The sequence below is a fragment of the Prunus dulcis genome, chromosome 1 (genome assembly GCF_902201215.1).
Source record: "Prunus dulcis chromosome 1, ALMONDv2, whole genome shotgun sequence".
NCBI classification, from domain to species: domain Eukaryota; kingdom Viridiplantae; phylum Streptophyta; class Magnoliopsida; order Rosales; family Rosaceae; genus Prunus; species Prunus dulcis.
This window is the reverse complement of record NC_047650.1, coordinates 12,326,921-12,345,494: the sequence shown is the minus strand read 5'-3', so window position 1 is coordinate 12,345,494 and position 18,574 is coordinate 12,326,921. Positions and strand designations below refer to the sequence as shown.

The 18,574-nt window shown below is 36.6% G+C and overlaps 2 protein-coding genes across 3 annotated transcripts; both read right to left on the bottom strand.

Moving 5' to 3' along the window:
* Positions 1-239: 239 nt before the first annotated feature.
* On the bottom strand, positions 240-9,961 carry LOC117637570 (probable ATP-dependent DNA helicase CHR12). 2 transcript variants are annotated; one of them, XM_034372493.1, is made up of 12 exons: positions 9,526-9,961; positions 9,025-9,181; positions 8,292-8,356; positions 7,706-7,894; positions 7,092-7,241; positions 6,046-6,402; positions 5,214-5,473; positions 4,653-4,868; positions 2,993-3,200; positions 2,764-2,917; positions 1,965-2,570; positions 240-1,362 (listed from the first exon to the last, which is right to left on the bottom strand). In XM_034372493.1, the coding sequence occupies exons 1-12, from the start codon at positions 9,688-9,690 to the stop codon at positions 650-652; spliced, it is 3,240 nt and encodes a 1,079-aa protein (XP_034228384.1). In that variant the 5' UTR covers positions 9,691-9,961; the 3' UTR covers positions 240-649. The 2 variants fall into 2 exon arrangements, with proteins under 2 accessions (XP_034228384.1, XP_034228390.1); XM_034372499.1 differs by lacking the exon at positions 7,092-7,241 and having other exon boundaries at positions 9,526-9,922.
* A 1,718-nt stretch (positions 9,962-11,679) lies between these two features.
* LOC117622073 (putative methyltransferase C9orf114) lies at positions 11,680-15,952 on the bottom strand. Its single transcript, XM_034356392.1, has 11 exons — positions 15,665-15,952; positions 15,502-15,549; positions 15,230-15,394; positions 15,069-15,135; positions 14,740-14,804; positions 14,551-14,629; positions 14,293-14,411; positions 14,090-14,169; positions 13,066-13,135; positions 12,263-12,340; positions 11,680-12,168 (listed from the first exon to the last, which is right to left on the bottom strand). The coding sequence occupies exons 1-11, from the start codon at positions 15,863-15,865 to the stop codon at positions 12,103-12,105; spliced, it is 1,038 nt and encodes a 345-aa protein (XP_034212283.1). The 5' UTR covers positions 15,866-15,952; the 3' UTR covers positions 11,680-12,102.
* Positions 15,953-18,574: the final 2,622 nt, after the last annotated feature.

Genomic DNA, 18,574 nt, shown 5'->3' with positions numbered 1-18,574 from the left:
AAACTAAATACATAGACTCCTAGGAGTTCTTTTCTTTTTGTCCATTATCGTGATGAAGGGAACTGTAGATTTAAGCAACGTTTTAAAAAACTGGTAGCGCCATTGAAATTGACTGCGCATAGATTCCCTTACGCACACAATTTCAAGAAATCCCAATCAGTACTTTAAAAAGCAAAACAAACTAATAAATTTTTCCGAGCAAAAAACTCTTAAATATTTTCTACGAGACAAATGCAATCTTATTGTTAAAACTCTCTAATTAAATTTAAACCAAAAGATAATCAATTTATACATTTCCCTACCACAATTATTCTTTGATACATGGGGTGCTGACATCTTTGATTCATTATCCAACCACAGTGCCCATTGAGCCTGACAATGAGAATGGAAGGTGCTTTTGATAATTGTGAACTCATATAAGTTCACGTTGCTGCTCATAACTGCTAGACTTTATACAAGAACCAGAATGTACGGAAGTTAAGTCAGCATCACCATGACCAGATCAGTCTACAAGGTCATGAAATGTTTGCTGCGCTGTGACGTAAACTAATTAGCTGAAAGCTAGTCATTCCTCAAATCCATGTACAAAATCAGCAGCTATAATAATGCCCTTGTAAATATTCTATCTTGGGGGTTTGCTGAGCCAATTTCATGAACCCCATCCATTTCCCCTTCCATTGGAACTTTGCCCTCTAGCATCGGAGGACGAACTTGTGTTATAGCTTGATCTCTTCTTTCTGTGTATCTTGAATGTCAATAGAGGCCCATTCAAACCACTTCCTCCAGCTACGTGACTTTCATGTTTCTCTATTTTTGGTCCTTCTGACTTGTGTCTCTTTGAGGCTGGGGTCAAACCATAGGTATCTTCACTAGCTCCCTCATTCACTGAGGGCAGATTTTCATTCAATTTTGTGATCTTTTCCTCTGACCCAGCTTTATCACTAACTAATACACTGGTATCAGATGGAAGATGATGTCTTCTCTTTCCTTTACCCGAGAGCTTTGATAAATCTGCTCCATTTTCTACAGCTTTCATCCATTGTAAATCACTAAGACCATCATCATAAGACTGTACCTCCTTTCTTCTCCGCTTTCCTGTGATGCTACTGCTATCAAAGCCTTTGGTAGCAGTTTGCTTTTCACGTGCTGAATATGCCCACTCAGGAACCTCATGGTCTTCCATAAGGCGACATCTGTAGTTCTCTTTTCGCCTTCTCTCCTCATCCATTTTCTCAAACAGCCAGAACTCCTCATCTGATCTGGCAGCGAGGCGGTTGATTTCTCTCTCGCTTGGCACATCTGTCCCAAGTGAGCTTGTACCCTTGCGCATGATTTCCTCCAGCATATCTCTCCTGTCCTGAGCTGCAAACACAAGATACGTCTTTTGTCAGAATACAACCTTAGTGGACTGTAAAATAAAGATAACGTGCTCATCTTAACCACAAGAATCCGACTCAATGTCTGATGCAGACCCATGCTAACTTACTGCGAGTGGGAAAAAACAGTTTTGGTCTTGTGCCTTATGCGTTGTCAACAGAAAGCTCAAGACATATAACAGATGAGACTTAGTGTAGCACTTCTAATTTGCTTCTATTATTGACCTTGGAATGGTATGCACGTGTATAATGAAACCACAGTTATATGAACATAATGCATATATGCAGAGAATGAGCAGGCAAAGTAATGCTACCCACTTTAAAAATAGGGCAGCGATTCTTATACTCCCATTTTATCCATTTGCACTCCTCCCTCTTATTTCATGCTTAGGTAATGGAAACATCAAAGGAGAATGAAAGCACAAAAACAAAGGAAGGAGTGCAAATGGACAATGGGATTGTTAAAATCACTGCCCTTAAAAAACGCTACCCTAAATAAATGAGTGAATGCTGTTGTGCTGAAGCAGACCTACTAGAAGGAATGACATCAAAACAGATTCTTGTGTATGAAATTCAAGTACAACAAACCTGTGGAAGTTGTATTAAATAGTCCAGCCTGGATGACCTTGGCATCTATGCCCATCTTCTGTTTAGCACGCTCTAAAATTACTTCTTCAATTGATCCAACACTAACCAACACAAACACCCTAACTTCTTTCTTTTGACCTATTCGATGGGCCCGATCCTCTGCCTGTTGGTCCATCTGAGGATTCCAATCACTGTCAAAAATTACTACTGTATCTGCTGATTGTAAGTTCAAACCAAGACCTCCAGCACGAGTACTCAAGAGAAACATGAAGTAAGGAGAGTTTTCAGCGTTGAATTTCTTTAGCAGTGTCCCTCTTTCCTCAGTTTTAGTTGAACCATCCAGTCGAAGATACTTAAAGTCGTGAAGTTGCAGATAAACTTCAAGAATGTCCATGAGACGAGTCATTTGTGAGAAAAGGAGGACTCTGTGCCCAGCTCTGTGGAGTTTTGGAAGTAGACGATCAAGTAGTTCAAATTTGCCTGATGCTCTGATGATCTCCTCCTTTCGCCACATGTTATAATCTCCCACAACAAAAAGGTATGGGTGGTTACAACACTTCCTGAGCTGCATTGTTAGGTTCTGCAAACTCTTTGATTTCCCAGAACCTAAAAACAAGGTCTCATCAGTAAAGTCTGACTGAATCAATAATGATGGCAATGTTTAATCAGCTTTTAAGAATGTTAACTGTTCACATTTGCAACTAGCCTTATTTTTTAATCTTATTTTCAACTTAATTTCGTGTAGTATTAGGGATGGGGGTGATATCGGATATGCAGATCAAGGATGGAGGCTACAAACCATTATCTAGCCCAACTCTGCCCACATCTGTAACTTGTTGATAATATACTTTCTGCCACGCTGACATGTCACATTTCAGTATGACTTGAGATTTTCCGGGAAGGAATTTCTCCACCTCATCTTTTTTCCTCCTCAATATGAATGGCCTTATAACCTAAAACATAAACATATTTAAATTAAATAAAGTCAACAAAAACGAAGATCAACAGAAACTAGGAGCAAGACCCACTTGATGTAGACGGCGAATGATCAATAACTGTTCTTCATCGGTAAGAGAAATACTACCCCGATCCGCAAAAGGTGCATTAAACCAATCCTCAAAATTCTGAACTGAATTAAAAATGTGAGGGAGAAGGAAATTAAGCAGCGACCACAACTCCTGCAAGCTATTCTGTATTGGGGTACCAGTCAACAGAAGTCTGCGTCGCATATCATATCTGCAAACAAGTAAAAATTCAATAAAGAAACCCTCATATTATTTTAAGTCTTGAAAGAAAAAAGAAACAAGGCGGACATTGACCCCAAAATTATACCGTTTGATAATGTTGCAGAGAACGAAATAATTCGAATTTGATCTTTATGAAAGTACAAAAAAAATTTATTTTTTGGACTAAGAGCCGATTATTTTACTTGAGAAAACAGAATGACATGCATAAAGAACAAGAGCGTGTGGTCAAGAAGATCATACCAAGCAAACAGATACAGAACCAAAGAAAAAGAGAAATCAAAGGCTCAAGTGAGCCGGAGCTTCCCCACACACAAAACTAATAGGTAGACTTCCAATCTAGCCAAATTTAAAAGAGAGGGTCTCCCCCGAACTTAGAGGATACAGACGCGCATAACATAGACCATAAAAGAGTTCTGTCCCAAAGCTCCTCAAAACCTGCTCCGGCATAATCTTCAAAATACTTTTGTTTCTCTCCATCCATACCACCCATAACACAGCCATGATCATGCAGCTTCGCACAAATTTGGCCTTCTTACCCTTTACAGTTTATGGGTTTCACTAAGAAAAGAAAAGCAGTCCCTTGGACCTACCCAGCTAATACTCATCTCTCTGACCAAATTCAACCACAGACCCAAGATCACAGGGCAATGAACTTGTGACCGACCGATTCCAACCCTATATACAAACTTGAAATATAGAAAACATAACTAGGCAACTCCATGGACCTTTATAATCAGTTAATTAAGACTTGTTCAAATATATGACCAACATTCACTTTTCCCTCCGAACAGCAAAAAAGTCCTAACTGAAAATTCTAGCATTCCTTTTTGGGGCCAAGGCTCCGACATATTTTACACAAGTTAGCCTCACATAGACCCTTGCATAGTAGACAGTCTAAATCTTTACATTTCATGAATGTTGGGAGTATAGGGACTTCAAACTAGCCTAGGACCCTCAGATTACAATCACATTGGTACTACTACATTTTTACATTAAAATCATATGACAGCACAACGAAGGATAATCACTGATTAAGATAGGTTAAGGACTGCTCTGGCTGCCATCAGATACATTTTATGTTGTTACGCGATCTGCAAGAAAAAACTCATTCCTTTCTCTGTTTCTTCAGAAGTACACTAAATGATCTAAATCAAATTTTTTACTTCAACCTTAGCCACAAATGTATTAATACAGAACGGCATTCTACCAAAGTTAAGAAGAATTGTAAAAGAAAAAATAAAGTTTTCCTTTTCATTTTTTGTTTAAATTTGTTCACCAAGTGAAATAGCTAACTGCAGTTTTCTGCCCATCCAAAGAAACAGATAATAATAAGTCCTATTGAGTTCAGTAAAAAAAAAAATTACAAATTCGAAAGAAGAACCATAGACTTCATAATAAAGCACCAAAAGATAAATGCCTCTATTAGCATGAATCAACGTACCCTGCAAGTGTTATTGCTAGAGCACACTCAGAATTCTTCAACCTATGCCCTTCATCAACGATCAGGTAGCACCAGCTAATTTTCTTCAAAAATTGTTTATCCCTCATGATAAGGTCATAATGCGTGATCAACACATTAAATTTTCCTTCCCCTGATAATTCCTCCTTCATTGCCTTTCTTTCTTCTTGGCGTCCATCATAAAGAACAGCAGTAATGCTGGTCAAGAGGAAAAATATATAAAATGATCCGGCAAAATTCTTCATGCAATCTAATATGTATATAATATATACACATGCATATATACATATAATATATATATATATATACAGAAATTCTCCTATGTGAACATCCGGACAATATTATCGTGTGGACGCCATGTGTTTTCTACTACCCGTCTCTGATTTCCTCACTGTTTACAACGGCATCCGCACGATAATAACGTGTGGACATCCAGATGAGAGAATAACTGTATATATGTGGCGAGAGAGAGAGAGAGAGAGAGAGAGAGAGAGAGAGAGAGAGAGAGAGAGAGATCACTGCTTAAAGGCACTTCACACATACCTAGGAGCCCATGTTGCAAACTCAGTAACCCAATTTGGCAGTACAGCCTTCGGAGCCACTATCAAGTGAGGCCCAGTGACACCCTTATTTTCAATGAGATATGCAATCAAAGATATAGTTTGTATCGTTTTACCCAATCCCATTTCGTCAGCCAAAATACCATTCAGATTGTTATTGAACAAGGAGAGCATCCATTGTAAACCCTCTATCTGATAGGGCCTTAACTCTCCACCTTGAAGCATTGAGGGTTGCTCGGTTACCTGTTGAATTTTAAATTTAGTAAATCCTCTGCTCTAAAGCACTCAGCACTCAGCACTTATAACACTGTCACTAACAAGCTTTTAAAAAAATTTAAGAAAATTCCATGTATAACTGTGGTTCAAGTATATCACACTGAAAATCAGGCAAATGGACCACCCCCCTTATACTGGAATTAATTCATAAGTATATGCCTGCCCACCTAAAATAAATTACAAGTATAATAGCCAGGAAACTAATAAGGAAGCATGTTCAAAGACCAAGGGACTGTCAGAAGGGAAATGCCAAAGGAGGCTCAATCCTCTTAAGAAAGAAAAAGGCATACGTCCCCTTACAGCACAAGTAACATTGTTGAATTCATAAATTTCATAAAGAGAACTTCCCCATCAGTGATTTGTGGTCTAATTTTATGAAAAGCAGCCCAGTTTTAAGCTGTCCAGGTGCGATATGGGAAGTAGTTAAATCAATGAATCAATCAAAAAGGTCAAACTGTACGACAGTGTCATATAAAGAATGGAGTGAAGAAAGAATCAACATAATGCAGAAATTGTCAAATCATCTTTTACGGTGTTACCTGTTCCTGAATAGAATGGACGACTGAGTTATATTGCCGCTGACCTTTAAGCAAGTCGCTACTGTCATCATTACAGTCAGAATCAATGATGTCCACATCTTCTTCCAACTCAGTCAAATCACCTTCTGAGTCTTTCAAGGCTTCAATGCCCTCTGAATGTTTAATATCTTTCTGGCGTTGAACAGCAGCTCCCAAATTAACGAGAAGTTTATTTGTTTCTTCAAGAAGCATTGTTAATCTTTCATTCTTGCTCTCCTTCACCATTCTCATGTATGCTTCCTGATCATCAGCCTTTAAGGCTTGGAACCTCAATTTCTCAGCCCGTGTGGCTCGTTGTCTTTGCTTTGCATGCCAATTCTGTTAAAATAAGATAAAGATAAAGGACTCCTTCACCATTAAGATGTAGTATAATACACCGTATTTTTTGTTGTAACCTTATTGATTTGGTAGTTTAGCCCCCTAAGAATAACAATAAATCCTGTCTTCCAAAATTAAAGATAATTTTTAATGATTGGAGTTTTGATGGACTTGGGCACAAATGTGATCCCTTTTGCTTCTTAAGAAAAGGGATCCCTCTTTATAAATCTCCTTATGTAGATCTATGCATATAATATGTGGATGTACAGTCATGATCACGACTCCTCGGAGCATGAAAATCTATGCTCATGAAATATTAGTTCAAAATCCAGCAGCTACCATTTATTTAAAAGAGAAAAATACTTTATTGGGATTTAAATATCAGTCACCGGATTTTAGTCAAATGATAAGCATGGATTTTGTGGCTCCCGTTGAGTAGGAGATCAAAGTTATGGATGAGGTGTGGGTGATCCTAGGTCTCTCCCAAAATTATGTATAAGCATCTTAATGAGTTTTTCTGCTTTTTCATGTAATACCTGTTTTTGAAATTCTAATACAATTAATGCTAAATATTTTTTTAAATCTATATATTTCACTAGGTTGCACCAGAAGTTTCAGTACTACATCCCATTCATTTAAACAGACATCAGAGGATAATTGAAGAAGGAAAAAAAGACAAAAAGACATACCAGGACATTATCATTCCTATGTTTTTGACGTTTCACAGAAGCCTGAATTTGCAATTGGTATTCACGAACAGCATTACGTACTTCTGTGAAAAATCTCCTTTTTCTAGTCTCGATATTGTTCTTCTCCTCCTCTTCTAATCTTGAGAGCCGCTGCATCAAAGGTATGCTACTATATCAGCAGCTTTCAGGATGCGCGCACACACACACACACACTCTTAGCACATATTCACTAAGATGATCCTCACTGTGGATCATATAATCTTTTTTAAGAAAACAGAAAAAAATTCTGATATGTCTGCAGATTTATAATCTGTACTGTCTAGAAACTCACATTTACCCATTATGAACACCTTCAACCATTCAATGGATTTATCTAGGCATCTCTAGGGCCAAGGGTTGACCAAATACTCTAAATGTACCTATTTTATCATGTTTATTCAGAACTGACCAGAGAAAATTAAAGAAAGGCTACAAAAAGGAAAAATTCAATCAAATAGTGCCACCTCATTCCATGATGTAAAAACTAAATAATCTGCAATAGAAACCCAGATTTTCATTATTACCCTTCTAGGTATAACAATTTCAAACAAGTAATGCATGTATTAGTATATAACCTCAGCATCTCGTTTCTTCCTGAATTGATCATCAGCCTCCATTGCAAAAGCATCTCCAACACCATACAGTGGACGGCGCAATCGCATCATTCCCCAGTCAAACAATGTTTTGTCAGGATATGCACAGTTCATACGGAGCAAGTATTCTGAACTCACATCACAACGGACCTTCTTTTGCAATTCTGAGAGCTGCTAGAAAAGAAGTCCTTGCCAACAAGGACATATGCATGTCATCCATCGGTACCAAAAAAAAATAAAAGATAACGCTCTCAATAACAATCACAATAATGACTCTTTTTGCTGTATATTTTAGGAAAACGCTAAAAAGTGCACAAAAGTTTTTGACTCATTATTTAAGGCGCATCTTTCCATTCTTCAGATGAAAAATGGAAAAATGTCTTTCAGAAACAGAATGCAATTTATCTTGTTTCTAGAAAGAAGGAACAATTGATTCTGCTTCTCAAAATCAATCTTTCCGGTTCAGTTTAAGATTGAGATTATCAATTTGACACCATGAAGTATGAGCTTCATATATATTAGCATTTGACATGGAATATCCAAAACAACTTCAGTACATCAAATTTACCTTTAGCCCATAGAGTTCAAGCAAGCACTTTGTCTGCAGGTCCTCTCCTCTACTTGATGGTAATTCTGATTCAAAATCATTAGTAAGTAATGGCTCACCCTTCTAGACCATAATATCAAATTTTACTGCATAAAAACACTTATGGGACTCTAAAATAAGTTTAGATAACTACTCACAGGTTGAAGTGATACTTTCTGGGTGGTCCTTATATTAAGTACATCGCAGGTTAAGACATGACCCGAATGCAAAAATGATGTGGTCTTTGAATTAAATGCAATGCAGGTTAAGACATGATTATTCTTCATTCTTTTGCAAGAGAAAAATTCAGACATAAGATCTACCCTAACCTGGTCTCACCCCCCTTCACCACACGAGTTGAGGCCTAGCCAATCTTTAACTTCCACATCTACTCTAAAACATGGGTTAGAGTACAAAGAGACACCCGACATCAATAAATAAAGAATTAGCTTTTTCTTCTCTTCTTTTTTCCTTCTTATGTTTTGACCATAGTAACAAACCCAACTGCATCCCACTGCCTACCGCCTGATTAGCTAATAGAATATTATTCCACAACAACAATTAGGAGCCTACTGATTAAATTATCTCGCTGCTTTACCAAAAATTCAAATGACATCAGATGCTGAATAAAAATTATTCACAAGGTTCAACACGAATGGCATACTGAGCAAAAGAATGTGAAACACTGAGTGTGTAGTTCTCATAAACCAGTCACCTTCAAGTTCGGTTAATCTATGCTGAATGTGGCTTTGATAACGTTTTTCTCTTGATTCTATTAATCCTGCACCTGACATGCAATTTTGACGTTGATTCAAAAGTGCATCTTCAAGGTCTGCTAACAAATCTTCTCCTACGGAACTATCAGGATCATCCTGCAGCATCACATATATCAAGGTCAAACTTCTTGAAGCAATGAAGCAACACAATAAAGGACAATAAAACACCAGCTGCAACCTCCTCCAGTGAATAAATTCAATTGGTTAACGCATAAAGGTAGAAACTTTTTCCCACAGAATTCCATATTTTCAAGCTTCACTGAAATCTCAAAATAAAAAAGAGCCCAAACCACCAATTCCACACACAAAACCAAACAAAGAAGCTAAATTGACAAGAACCCAAGAACCAAAACCGACCCAAAACCTCGAAAACACCCTGAAACCCCCAAAACCAAAACCCAAAACGCAGAGAAAAGAAAGGGAGTTAGAAGAAACCATACCAAACCCTTGTCATGTTCGAGATTGACGTCTTGGGCGCTGTCATAGATGGACGAAACGACGTCGAAGAGGTCGGAAGGGAGAGGGAGGTTGCGGGAGACGAGGTTGAGGGCACAGATCAGAGTCTTGGTCTTGTGGATGTGGTCGAGGCTCTCAAGCTGAGCCATGGACCTTGGCGGGAGTGAACAACCCAATGGATCTCTTTAAACGGTCTTTTTTTGAAATGAATTATTAGGAGAAATTTTAATCTTTGATGTGCTTTACAAATAACACACGCTCTCTCTCTCCTCTCTCTCTATCTCTCGCTCTGTTTATCGCTCTGTCTATAAATCCCTTTGCCAAAACAAAGAGGTTGGTTACTTGGGTTGTCTTCGGCGTTCGGGTTTTGTCGCTCTCTTTTTTCTCTTGGGTTTTTATATATAAATGAGAGAAAAATATAGGACCAAGTTACGGAAGGTCCTCTTTTAGATATTGTGGTGTTTCCAAACACGCCTTTATTTGCTTTGTGAATGACTGAATTGCCCCTGGGAGGATGTGAAGCAGAGACCGTCCATTTCTACACCGATTATGCCCCTTCAGAATTTTTTTTTCTATTTTCCTTTAAAACGTTTAATTCATTCTCTTTCAATATCACTTTTGTATAATAAAATTTTGTTTTCATCAAAGGTAAGTTTACGTATTTATTTAAAAATAAGTAAGCTTCTTAGTGCATAAAACGGAAAGTTTACATATTAATTTAATAATAAATTAGCTTCTTAGCGTATGCGCGATAAAATGGAAAGTTTACAAACAAAAAAAAATAAAAATTTACCCGTGGTTTTTTTAAAAGATAAACTTATCAAAAGTAAATATATGATAAACATCCAGGGGAAAATTACTGAACCATTTACAAGTATTTGAGGAGGAATGTCCTTTTTTGACTAATGTATCAACTATCATATTAGCTTCAAGAAACATATAATGAATAGTGACTTGAGTGAAATTTTGTAGAAAGTGCCAAATGTCTCGAATAATTGTTTGAATATTTAAGTTAATTGTGGTTACTATTCTCATTATTTTAAATTTTGATTTTGATTTTTTTTATATAAAAAGTTATTTTTGATCCATGTAGTTTACCACTTTTACCATTAAGGTCCCTACAGTTGCAATTTGATCAATTTTGTCTCTATAGTTTGAATTCCAAGCAATTCAAGGATAATCTCCAATTTATGTCAAATTACTCTAATATAAAGGGGCATTTCAGTCCAATCGTGCAGCTCCTCCCCAACCACTCTCACAGCCACCCCAGCAGCCCCTTGTTATAGCTTTTCTTATGCTTTCAAGTCTCAAAGTCCCTTACCTCCAATCTTGAATAAACAATTGTGTGACTTTTTAGTCTTAATCTCTGGCCTTTGTTTTTGAAAATTTGGGTTCAGGAGGAGAGGTTTTGATAATAGAGAGAGAGAGAGAGAGAGAGAGAGAGAGAGAGGAAAAGGTGAATGTGGAGGGAGAGAGCATAATGTTGAGTCGAGAGAGGGGGGGAGAAGGGAAGGGATAAGATGGTTGGGGAGGGGTGGAGCAGGGTGAGTTAGGAGGAGGAGTTTGGGTCAGGAGGGGGAGGAAGGATGGTTGTCAAGTGTTTGGGGAGGGGTTGTAAGATTGGACCGAAGTGCCCCTCTATATTAGAATAATTTGACAAAAATGGGGATTGTCTTTGAATTACTTAGAATTGAAATTACAGTGACAAAATTGATCAGGAATTCAAATTATAATGAAAAAATTGATCAAATTGGAACCAAAAGGACCTTAATGATCAAAGTGATCAATTATAGGGATCAAAAATGGCTTTTTTATTTGAAATTCCAAAGAATTTAGATCCTCGCTTAATCAAGGGTTATAAAAGCTAACGTGGCATGAATATAATGACATGAAAAACCTACTAGTTGACCATTTTCTTTTCAGTTTATACACTCGTTATTGTAACCAAAACCACTCAAAAATATACATAAACAAATTATTTTCTTTGAGTAACGGACACGCGCACACTAGATCAGCATAATGAATAATTGATTTTATAACAAATGGTGTGCCCTCAACATTTTTCCAACAAACTTTTCTATAATTGCCTGAAAGTTCTATGTTCTTTTTCACACTAGGTTCATGAATGAAGTGTTGAATAAATTTTAAGACAATAATGCCATAATTTCAACTCTGAAAATAATTGTGTATTTTACACGTTTACAACAAGAAAACAATATAAGACCATGCTCAGAAGCTCACCATCTATGCTCTGCAATATTGACATGGATTACAACATCAATTTGAACATACTTTCCTTCCAAAAAGAAAGGGATTGTAAAGTCATTCCCAACATGGCAGCTCAGACTAGACTATTGTACACTGAAACAAGCAGCTTAAAGTTGAGCTTGCGAACTAGTTGGGGAAAAAATTAAATAGCGAAAAAGAAGAGGATACTCTATCTGCCGCAAAGTAACTAATCCCGTCTTTCAAAATGTTAGTAGCCAAATCAAGAATCAGATTCCCCATCTTGACCCCAATTGTGGAAATTCTCAATGTCCTGCAAATAGTAAGCTCTAATGCTAAACTCTCAGCAATGCTCTGTTGATTGGTTCTTGGAAATACTGAAGTGAAATGAAAATGGCTTCCTGTTCATGAAGATGCAAATTAAGCCATAATAACACAAGTTTCAATACGAAATTCTCATCCATGAATAGAAAAGCAAAGAGATACTAAAAATACCTCTGTTCGAATTGTTCGACTCCCCTGATGTGGACATGTGTTCAAATACAAATCAAATACCTCTCGCACATTTTTTGCCTTAAAAAAGAAGCAATAAAAACAGTATTCAGTACCATTTCCTTTCTATCCTTACTTTCAGTTAAACAAAATACTAGAAGTTGTGCCTCATCAAGCAAATGTGTTTCCAAGATCATAAAGATGTTCAGAAGTCCAATAAGGGGATTTTTTTGGGGTAAATAAGTTTAAACGCAACAAATTTTTGAGTTATCCAGACATATGGAGCTGTTTGTTTTTACACCTTATAGCTACTTTAAGACATTTTATACTAAAAATTCAAATTAATAATACAAATAAGCATGGCTTTTAAAAGTTTCTTCCACAATTTCCCTTTCGAATCTGAAGACTTTCCTATATTCCTCCTCACTCTCATCCTCTTCTCTCTTCCTATCATCACCATCATAAACCCCATCAAGAAATTAAAGTAAATTGACTCAAATTACATCCCAAGCAAAATCAAGAACTAATTGAATGTCAACAACAGAAAAAGGAAAGTTGTAAGAATTTCAATGAAGTTTGTAACGAGGAAAATGGAAGGAAGAAGGGAAAAACTAAAGACAAAACAAGGGCTTGATGAAGGTTTTAGCTGGTAGCACCAGACTCCAACCCAGCCATTAACAATTCAAAGTTGAAAAAAATTTCCTGCAGAACTATAAGGCCTGTTATTATTTTCTAGCTACTTACACCAGGCTACACCACAGCCATTTGCAATTCAAAGTATCAAACCAAAGCCATAGGAACCTTACCTTTAAGTTATTATCTTCTTCAATGCTCTCTTCCAACCCAGCAAGTCCACCAAAAGCAATCAATAGATGCCTGCCAAATCATTCATTCAGTCAATTAAAAAATATCAGCGGCGTAATGAGTACAGCATTTCGATGTATATAGTTTCACATTTGCTTCATGGCCAACAAATGCCCAAAAAATTCTTAATACAGTTGAAAGTAGTAATAGTAAAAAGATGTAAAATATCTAGAAACTTAAAAGAGGAAATCTGATATATTGCTACAAATTCACTGGCAAAAAATTCAAAATATAGGTCCATAATCCTGTAAACACAACTGAATTCAATCAGCATACAAATCAAAACATTCAACAGGAAAAATACTTTACAGTAATTCTCTTATTTACCCTTTTCAGTTTCTGCTTAACACAATTTTTGACATAGAATATTGTAATAGAGATGAAATGGTTTCCTTCAGCCCAAATCTCTGAGAAGGACGCCAGGACAACTACTTAACAATTAAACTAAAGAAACCACAATTATTGAGGAACAATTCAAGTACCTGTAGAAAAGTAATGGAAGGAAGAAGAGGTGGGTGGGTTGGTATCGATGTTATGCTTAATGATATGTGCCTGCATAGCACTCACCTACTATTCCTCACGTAGCAAATAATTTAAAGGAGGCAGGGTGCATAGTTCATAACTTCTCAAAATATAGATGGTTCAATTGGCCTGAGTCATTTTAAATGGATTTTGACTGTCAGATCTCACCAATTTTCTACATATTCCGCAAAAAGAATTTATCACTGCACAGAGGTTAACAGATTGAAGGAGGCTGAAATTCCATCCCAGGTACATCAAGAGCCTGACCAGTAACTAAGCCATCTAGTTGATGAATACCCAACACAGTAGGCATCTATCCAATTACAAGATACAGAGCACAACAATTGCCTTAAGTGGCTAAGGACCAGCTACCCAAAGAAAGCAATACTCACCACATCTAGAAAAACAATCTTATCTATGGTTAGCGCGTTTAGAGAAAAGTACCTGAAGGTAGGTATAGTGAGATCAGAGGAATTAATAATCTGACCATGCTCTGAGGTACCAATTGAGTGATCATAGCCACCCTGTGATTGAATAAAAGAAATTGATGAAGAAAGGCCCTATCTGAATGGTTAACCAAAAATCCATGAATTGGTAAGGGGAAGAAGGGCTCTGAGAGAGAGGTCATAGAGTGAACGCATGAATACCTTGTATGGGCATTCATTCCTTACTGAAGTAATATTGGAAGCATAGCGCACTTTGTACCCCCAATACGTTCCTGCTTCTTCCCTAGGCTTGGAAGATGAAACAACCTGGCGTGATATATCTAGATGAATGCAATAGAAAAAAAGCCTTTACCCATTTGGATTCATAGTATAAAAAATAAAAATAAAAGCAGAAACCTCCATTAATGATAAAGAAAGGAATCAGGAAAGGCCACAAATGAATTCAGGAAAAATCATTACCAGCATCCAAATTCCGGTTGGCTCCCATAGCCACAGTAACTCTCGTCCCAGGTTCAAGTACTTGATCAACGTTGACATTCTGCATTTTCATCACTAAATCAATTACTGGCTAAGGCGGGAGGAAAAGGCAAAGAAGAAACTATCAAACAATAACTCTTGTAACAGTAAACCTAGAATATGAGAGAGTACCTTACTCAAACCCACATCAACTAGTGTTCCCGCAGGGTTAGGAGATCTTTCTTTTAGTGTGACACCTATAAATTTACCGCAAGCTCCCGCAAAATAAGGCCATAGGTCGAAACAGAAAACAAAGAAACTAAACTAAATGATGAAATTCATTTACAATGGGAAGTCTGAACTGAACCAGCTCATTTCTCATTTTGGTTCTTGTTCAATGTCTTGAACATGCTCATCTTGACTTGAGTATAAGCAAGTATAGTCAGACAATTTTTGTATTCCAGTAGGCACAGTATTTCCAATAGCAGAACAAGTCTTAAATTCCATCCATTACACTTTACCTTCCCGAAACGGACCCCATTCATGTTTGCGAAGATGGTGCGGAGCATCAAGTGGAGGCAACATACCCTGAAAAGAAATTTAAGCCAAGATGTAATAAACTTGATAATCAATTACCAATGTGCTTACTGCATAGCATAAATGAACAATTGGGGAATCTCACCACAAATCTTAAGCTGTTATGTTTTGGAAACAGAGCTTTTCTCAAATATTGAGGTGTCTCAAGGTACCTCAAGATTCGTACAAGAAAAGCAGCACCACTTTCATCCTCATCCGAATTAGCTTCTGGTGGTGAACCAGACTCACTCTTGTTGTCAAATATCACCACCTGTTTACAGAATAATCAACTGCATATCAATCAAATTTGCGTACTTTAAACATCAATTGATATAACAAATCCACTAATGCTGAAGAAGAAAGAGTAAATTTAGAAACCTCGTCGATTCGGAAAATCGTCATGGCACGAGCAATCTGACCAGCCAACTGAGATTTTTTTTAATAAACAAAAAATCATAATTAGAAAACTGAACAGGAAGTGAAATGAGAAACATAAAGCAATTATCTGTTTGGATGGTGAGAAAACGGAGAGAGAAAATACTCTGGTGGCGAGTTCGAGGGATTGAGCGTTGTGGATGATGGAGCCGGGGACGGCTACGCTCACAGTAGGTATCAGCGCGGCTTTGTCGACGTTGTGCTTCTTCTTCTTGTCTTTCTTATGAGAATCGCCATTAACAGTGTCGACTTTGTTCTCTTGCTCTGCTTCGGCTTCTGATTCGGCTCTTTTCTTCTTCTTGCCCATTTCTGTTTCTAGTCGTTTGGTCCTTACCGCGCCTTAACCAAGGGTTTTTACAAGGGTTTTTGAGAGTTTAGGGCTTTCAGTTTAAAAGGAAAAAAATAACAAAATAGCGAAGAAAAGAATTAAAAATTGCATAAAACTATTAAATGGCGGCAATTAGATATTTATTGATTATTTTTTTTAATTAATAATTTTAGTGTTTGAATTTATGTGTATCAAATTTTAGAAATGACAAAAATAACAGTGAAAACGAATTCATGCTCAATAAAAATTGCGAAATGACGATTCTTTTGGCTGCAATTAAACTTCTCAATTTCTACGATCTCCCCACGTATAATTTAATAAATTTCATGTTTAAAATGCCTAACAATGAAAATATGAGTTCCTCCTCTTCAAACGGAGGGTTTAGGGATTATAAATTTATAATTTTAATTGACTACAAAAATTATTCAATAAAATTAGATTACTTTTTTTAACAAATAGATTCTAAAAATGTAAAATCAAATTTCTTTAATAGTTTCTTCTTTACGCAAAAAAAAAATATATATATATATATATTAAAAACGTAAGGGGCTTATAGTTAAAGTGATTAAAAAAATTCACCAGTGTAGAGAGGTCCTATGTTTGATTCCCCCTTCCCTCAATATTGTTTGAAAAAAAAAAAACACTAAAACACTACAAAACGAGCAAGGCCTTGTAAGAGCATTTACCCTATGCACTCGAAGTCTTAGGTTCGACTTCTCATTCCCTAAATATCACTTATATAAAAAATAATAATAAAACATTAAAAACGATTAAAGGTCCACACGTAATCAATTAGGTTTTATAAATATTTTGGGGTTTATTCAATCTGTGACTTAATGGATTTTTTTAAGTTCATAAAAATTTGGGTGTATACAATCATGACTCTAAAGAACCTACAAAGGTCTAGTTATTTATTTATTTATTTATAAAGAAAAGTAAATATTACAACACAAACCCACACACAAGACCAGATATTGCATATGTTGTGAGTGCTGTTAATCAGTTTATGCATTCACCAAGTGTTTCTCATAGGAATGCAGTTGATCGGATCTTAAGGTACTTAAAGTCAGCCCCTGGGAAGGGATTAATGTTCTCAAAAAATGGAGATCTTGAAGTTGTTGGATATACAAATGTTGATTGGGCTAGGTCCATTACAGATAGACGCTTTACTTCTAGTTACTTTACATTCGTGAAAGGTAACCTAGTCACTTGGCGAAGTAAAAAACAAAATGTGATTTCTCGGTCTAATGCAAAAGCAGAGTATAGAGGAATGGCTCAAAGAGTTTGTGAATTATTATGGATCAGAAGACTTTTAACAGAATTGGGCTTCAACCCAGAAAAGCCAATGACGTTGCATTGTGACAACATGTCAGCTATCGATATTGCTCATAATCTAGTTCAACATGATCGAACCAAACATGTTGAGGTGGATAGACATTTCATCAAAGAAAAAAGTGAGAATAAGATCATCGGCCTACCATTCATAAAATCAGAAGATCAACTGGCAAATGTCTTAACTAAAACTGTTTGTGGAAGAGTATTTTATGACTCACTTACCAAGTTGGGCATTGGTGACGTATATGCACCAACTTGAGAATGAGTGTTGACGTGAGTCTCCTAATTATTTAAGGTGATTTATTTTCTTGATTAGTTAAGGAATTTACTTTCTTATTTTATATAGTTGACAAATCATTGTATAATTATGAGATACTATCCTAATTGATTACTATATCTATTCCTTGTAAAGCACTCATGTAAACTCCTATATATCTCTTTATAGAGAAGAATACAACTTAACCTAAAGTATTCAAACCATATTCATATTTTAGCATAAACCATTAGAAAAGTCATTGATTTTGAAGGAAACAAAAAAGCTGTGGATTTTGTTGAAATCTAAAGTATATTTCAGGTCATGACGAATCCATACTTTTTAGGGAGTTTCTATAGTGAGTGGGAAGTTATAAGGGGTGTTTTTGAGGGGTATGTAAGAGCCGTTGGATTTCATCCAACGGTGAGTTTTTAAAAGAGGGTGCATGTAGAATCGGGTTGAAATCTAACCCGTTAGAAACCCAACTTCAGTTGTTCCCCTCTTTCCCTCTCTGTGAAAAACTGAAGAACACAATCCTCTCTTTTTGAATGTAAAGCAAACCCACAATTAGAAGGATCCAAATCTCCCAAATCGTATAGTCACTCGATTGTCATTAGCTCGTTGGGAGGCCTGCGATCTATGGTAACCTGGGTATTACGAAGAATGTCTCTTACCTAGCTGTTGCCCTGTTTTGATTCTATGGCTCAAGTGAAAGCCCCTTCTCTTTTTCATTCAGCTGACAAGATTCCAGATGAAAGCAAAGTAGCATATCTCTGTTTGTAGCTAGAAGCCGCAGCAGCAGTTGTTCCTCGATTTTGGTAGAGATGGAGTCTCAAATACCAAAGAGTCTTCTCTAATGTCCACCACATTCTTTCCAGCTGACTGACTTCAGAGGTCCCGATTGATTTTGAGAGGTAAGTTCACTTGCTAGATTGATTTTATTGGGTTTGGTTTATTTTTTGTGAGGGTGGGAAATTCGTCATTTGTGGCATCAATAATGCGTCATTTTTGGAATCAATAATGTGTCATTTCCTTATGAATATTCAATATACTTAGTTCATTGTTGTTGGTCGGGGTGGAAAATCATGAAATGTAGGTAA

What these genes read in the sequence shown, in the direction of transcription:
- LOC117622073 (XM_034356392.1), bottom strand. Translation starts at nt 15,865, where the DNA reads ATGGGCAAGAAGAAGAAAAGAGCCGAATCAGAAGCCGAAGCAGAGCAA. An exon ending in ATGGGGTCCGTTTCGGGAAG is followed by an intron (nt 14,805 to 15,068) that starts GTAAAGTGTAAT and finishes GTAAATTTATAG; the next exon opens with GTGTCACACTAAAAGAAAGA. An exon ending in TTGATGTGGGTTTGAGTAAG is followed by an intron (nt 14,630 to 14,739) that starts GTACTCTCTCAT and finishes ATGAAAATGCAG; the next exon opens with AATGTCAACGTTGATCAAGT.
- LOC117637570 (XM_034372493.1), bottom strand. Translation starts at nt 9,690, where the DNA reads ATGGCTCAGCTTGAGAGCCTCGACCACATCCACAAGACCAAGACTCTG. An exon ending in TAGATTAACCGAACTTGAAG is followed by an intron (nt 8,357 to 9,024) that starts GTGACTGGTTTA and finishes ATTTTGAATCAG; the next exon opens with AATTACCATCAAGTAGAGGA. An exon ending in TTGAACTCTATGGGCTAAAG is followed by an intron (nt 7,895 to 8,291) that starts GTAAATTTGATG and finishes CTTTTCTAGCAG; the next exon opens with CTCTCAGAATTGCAAAAGAA.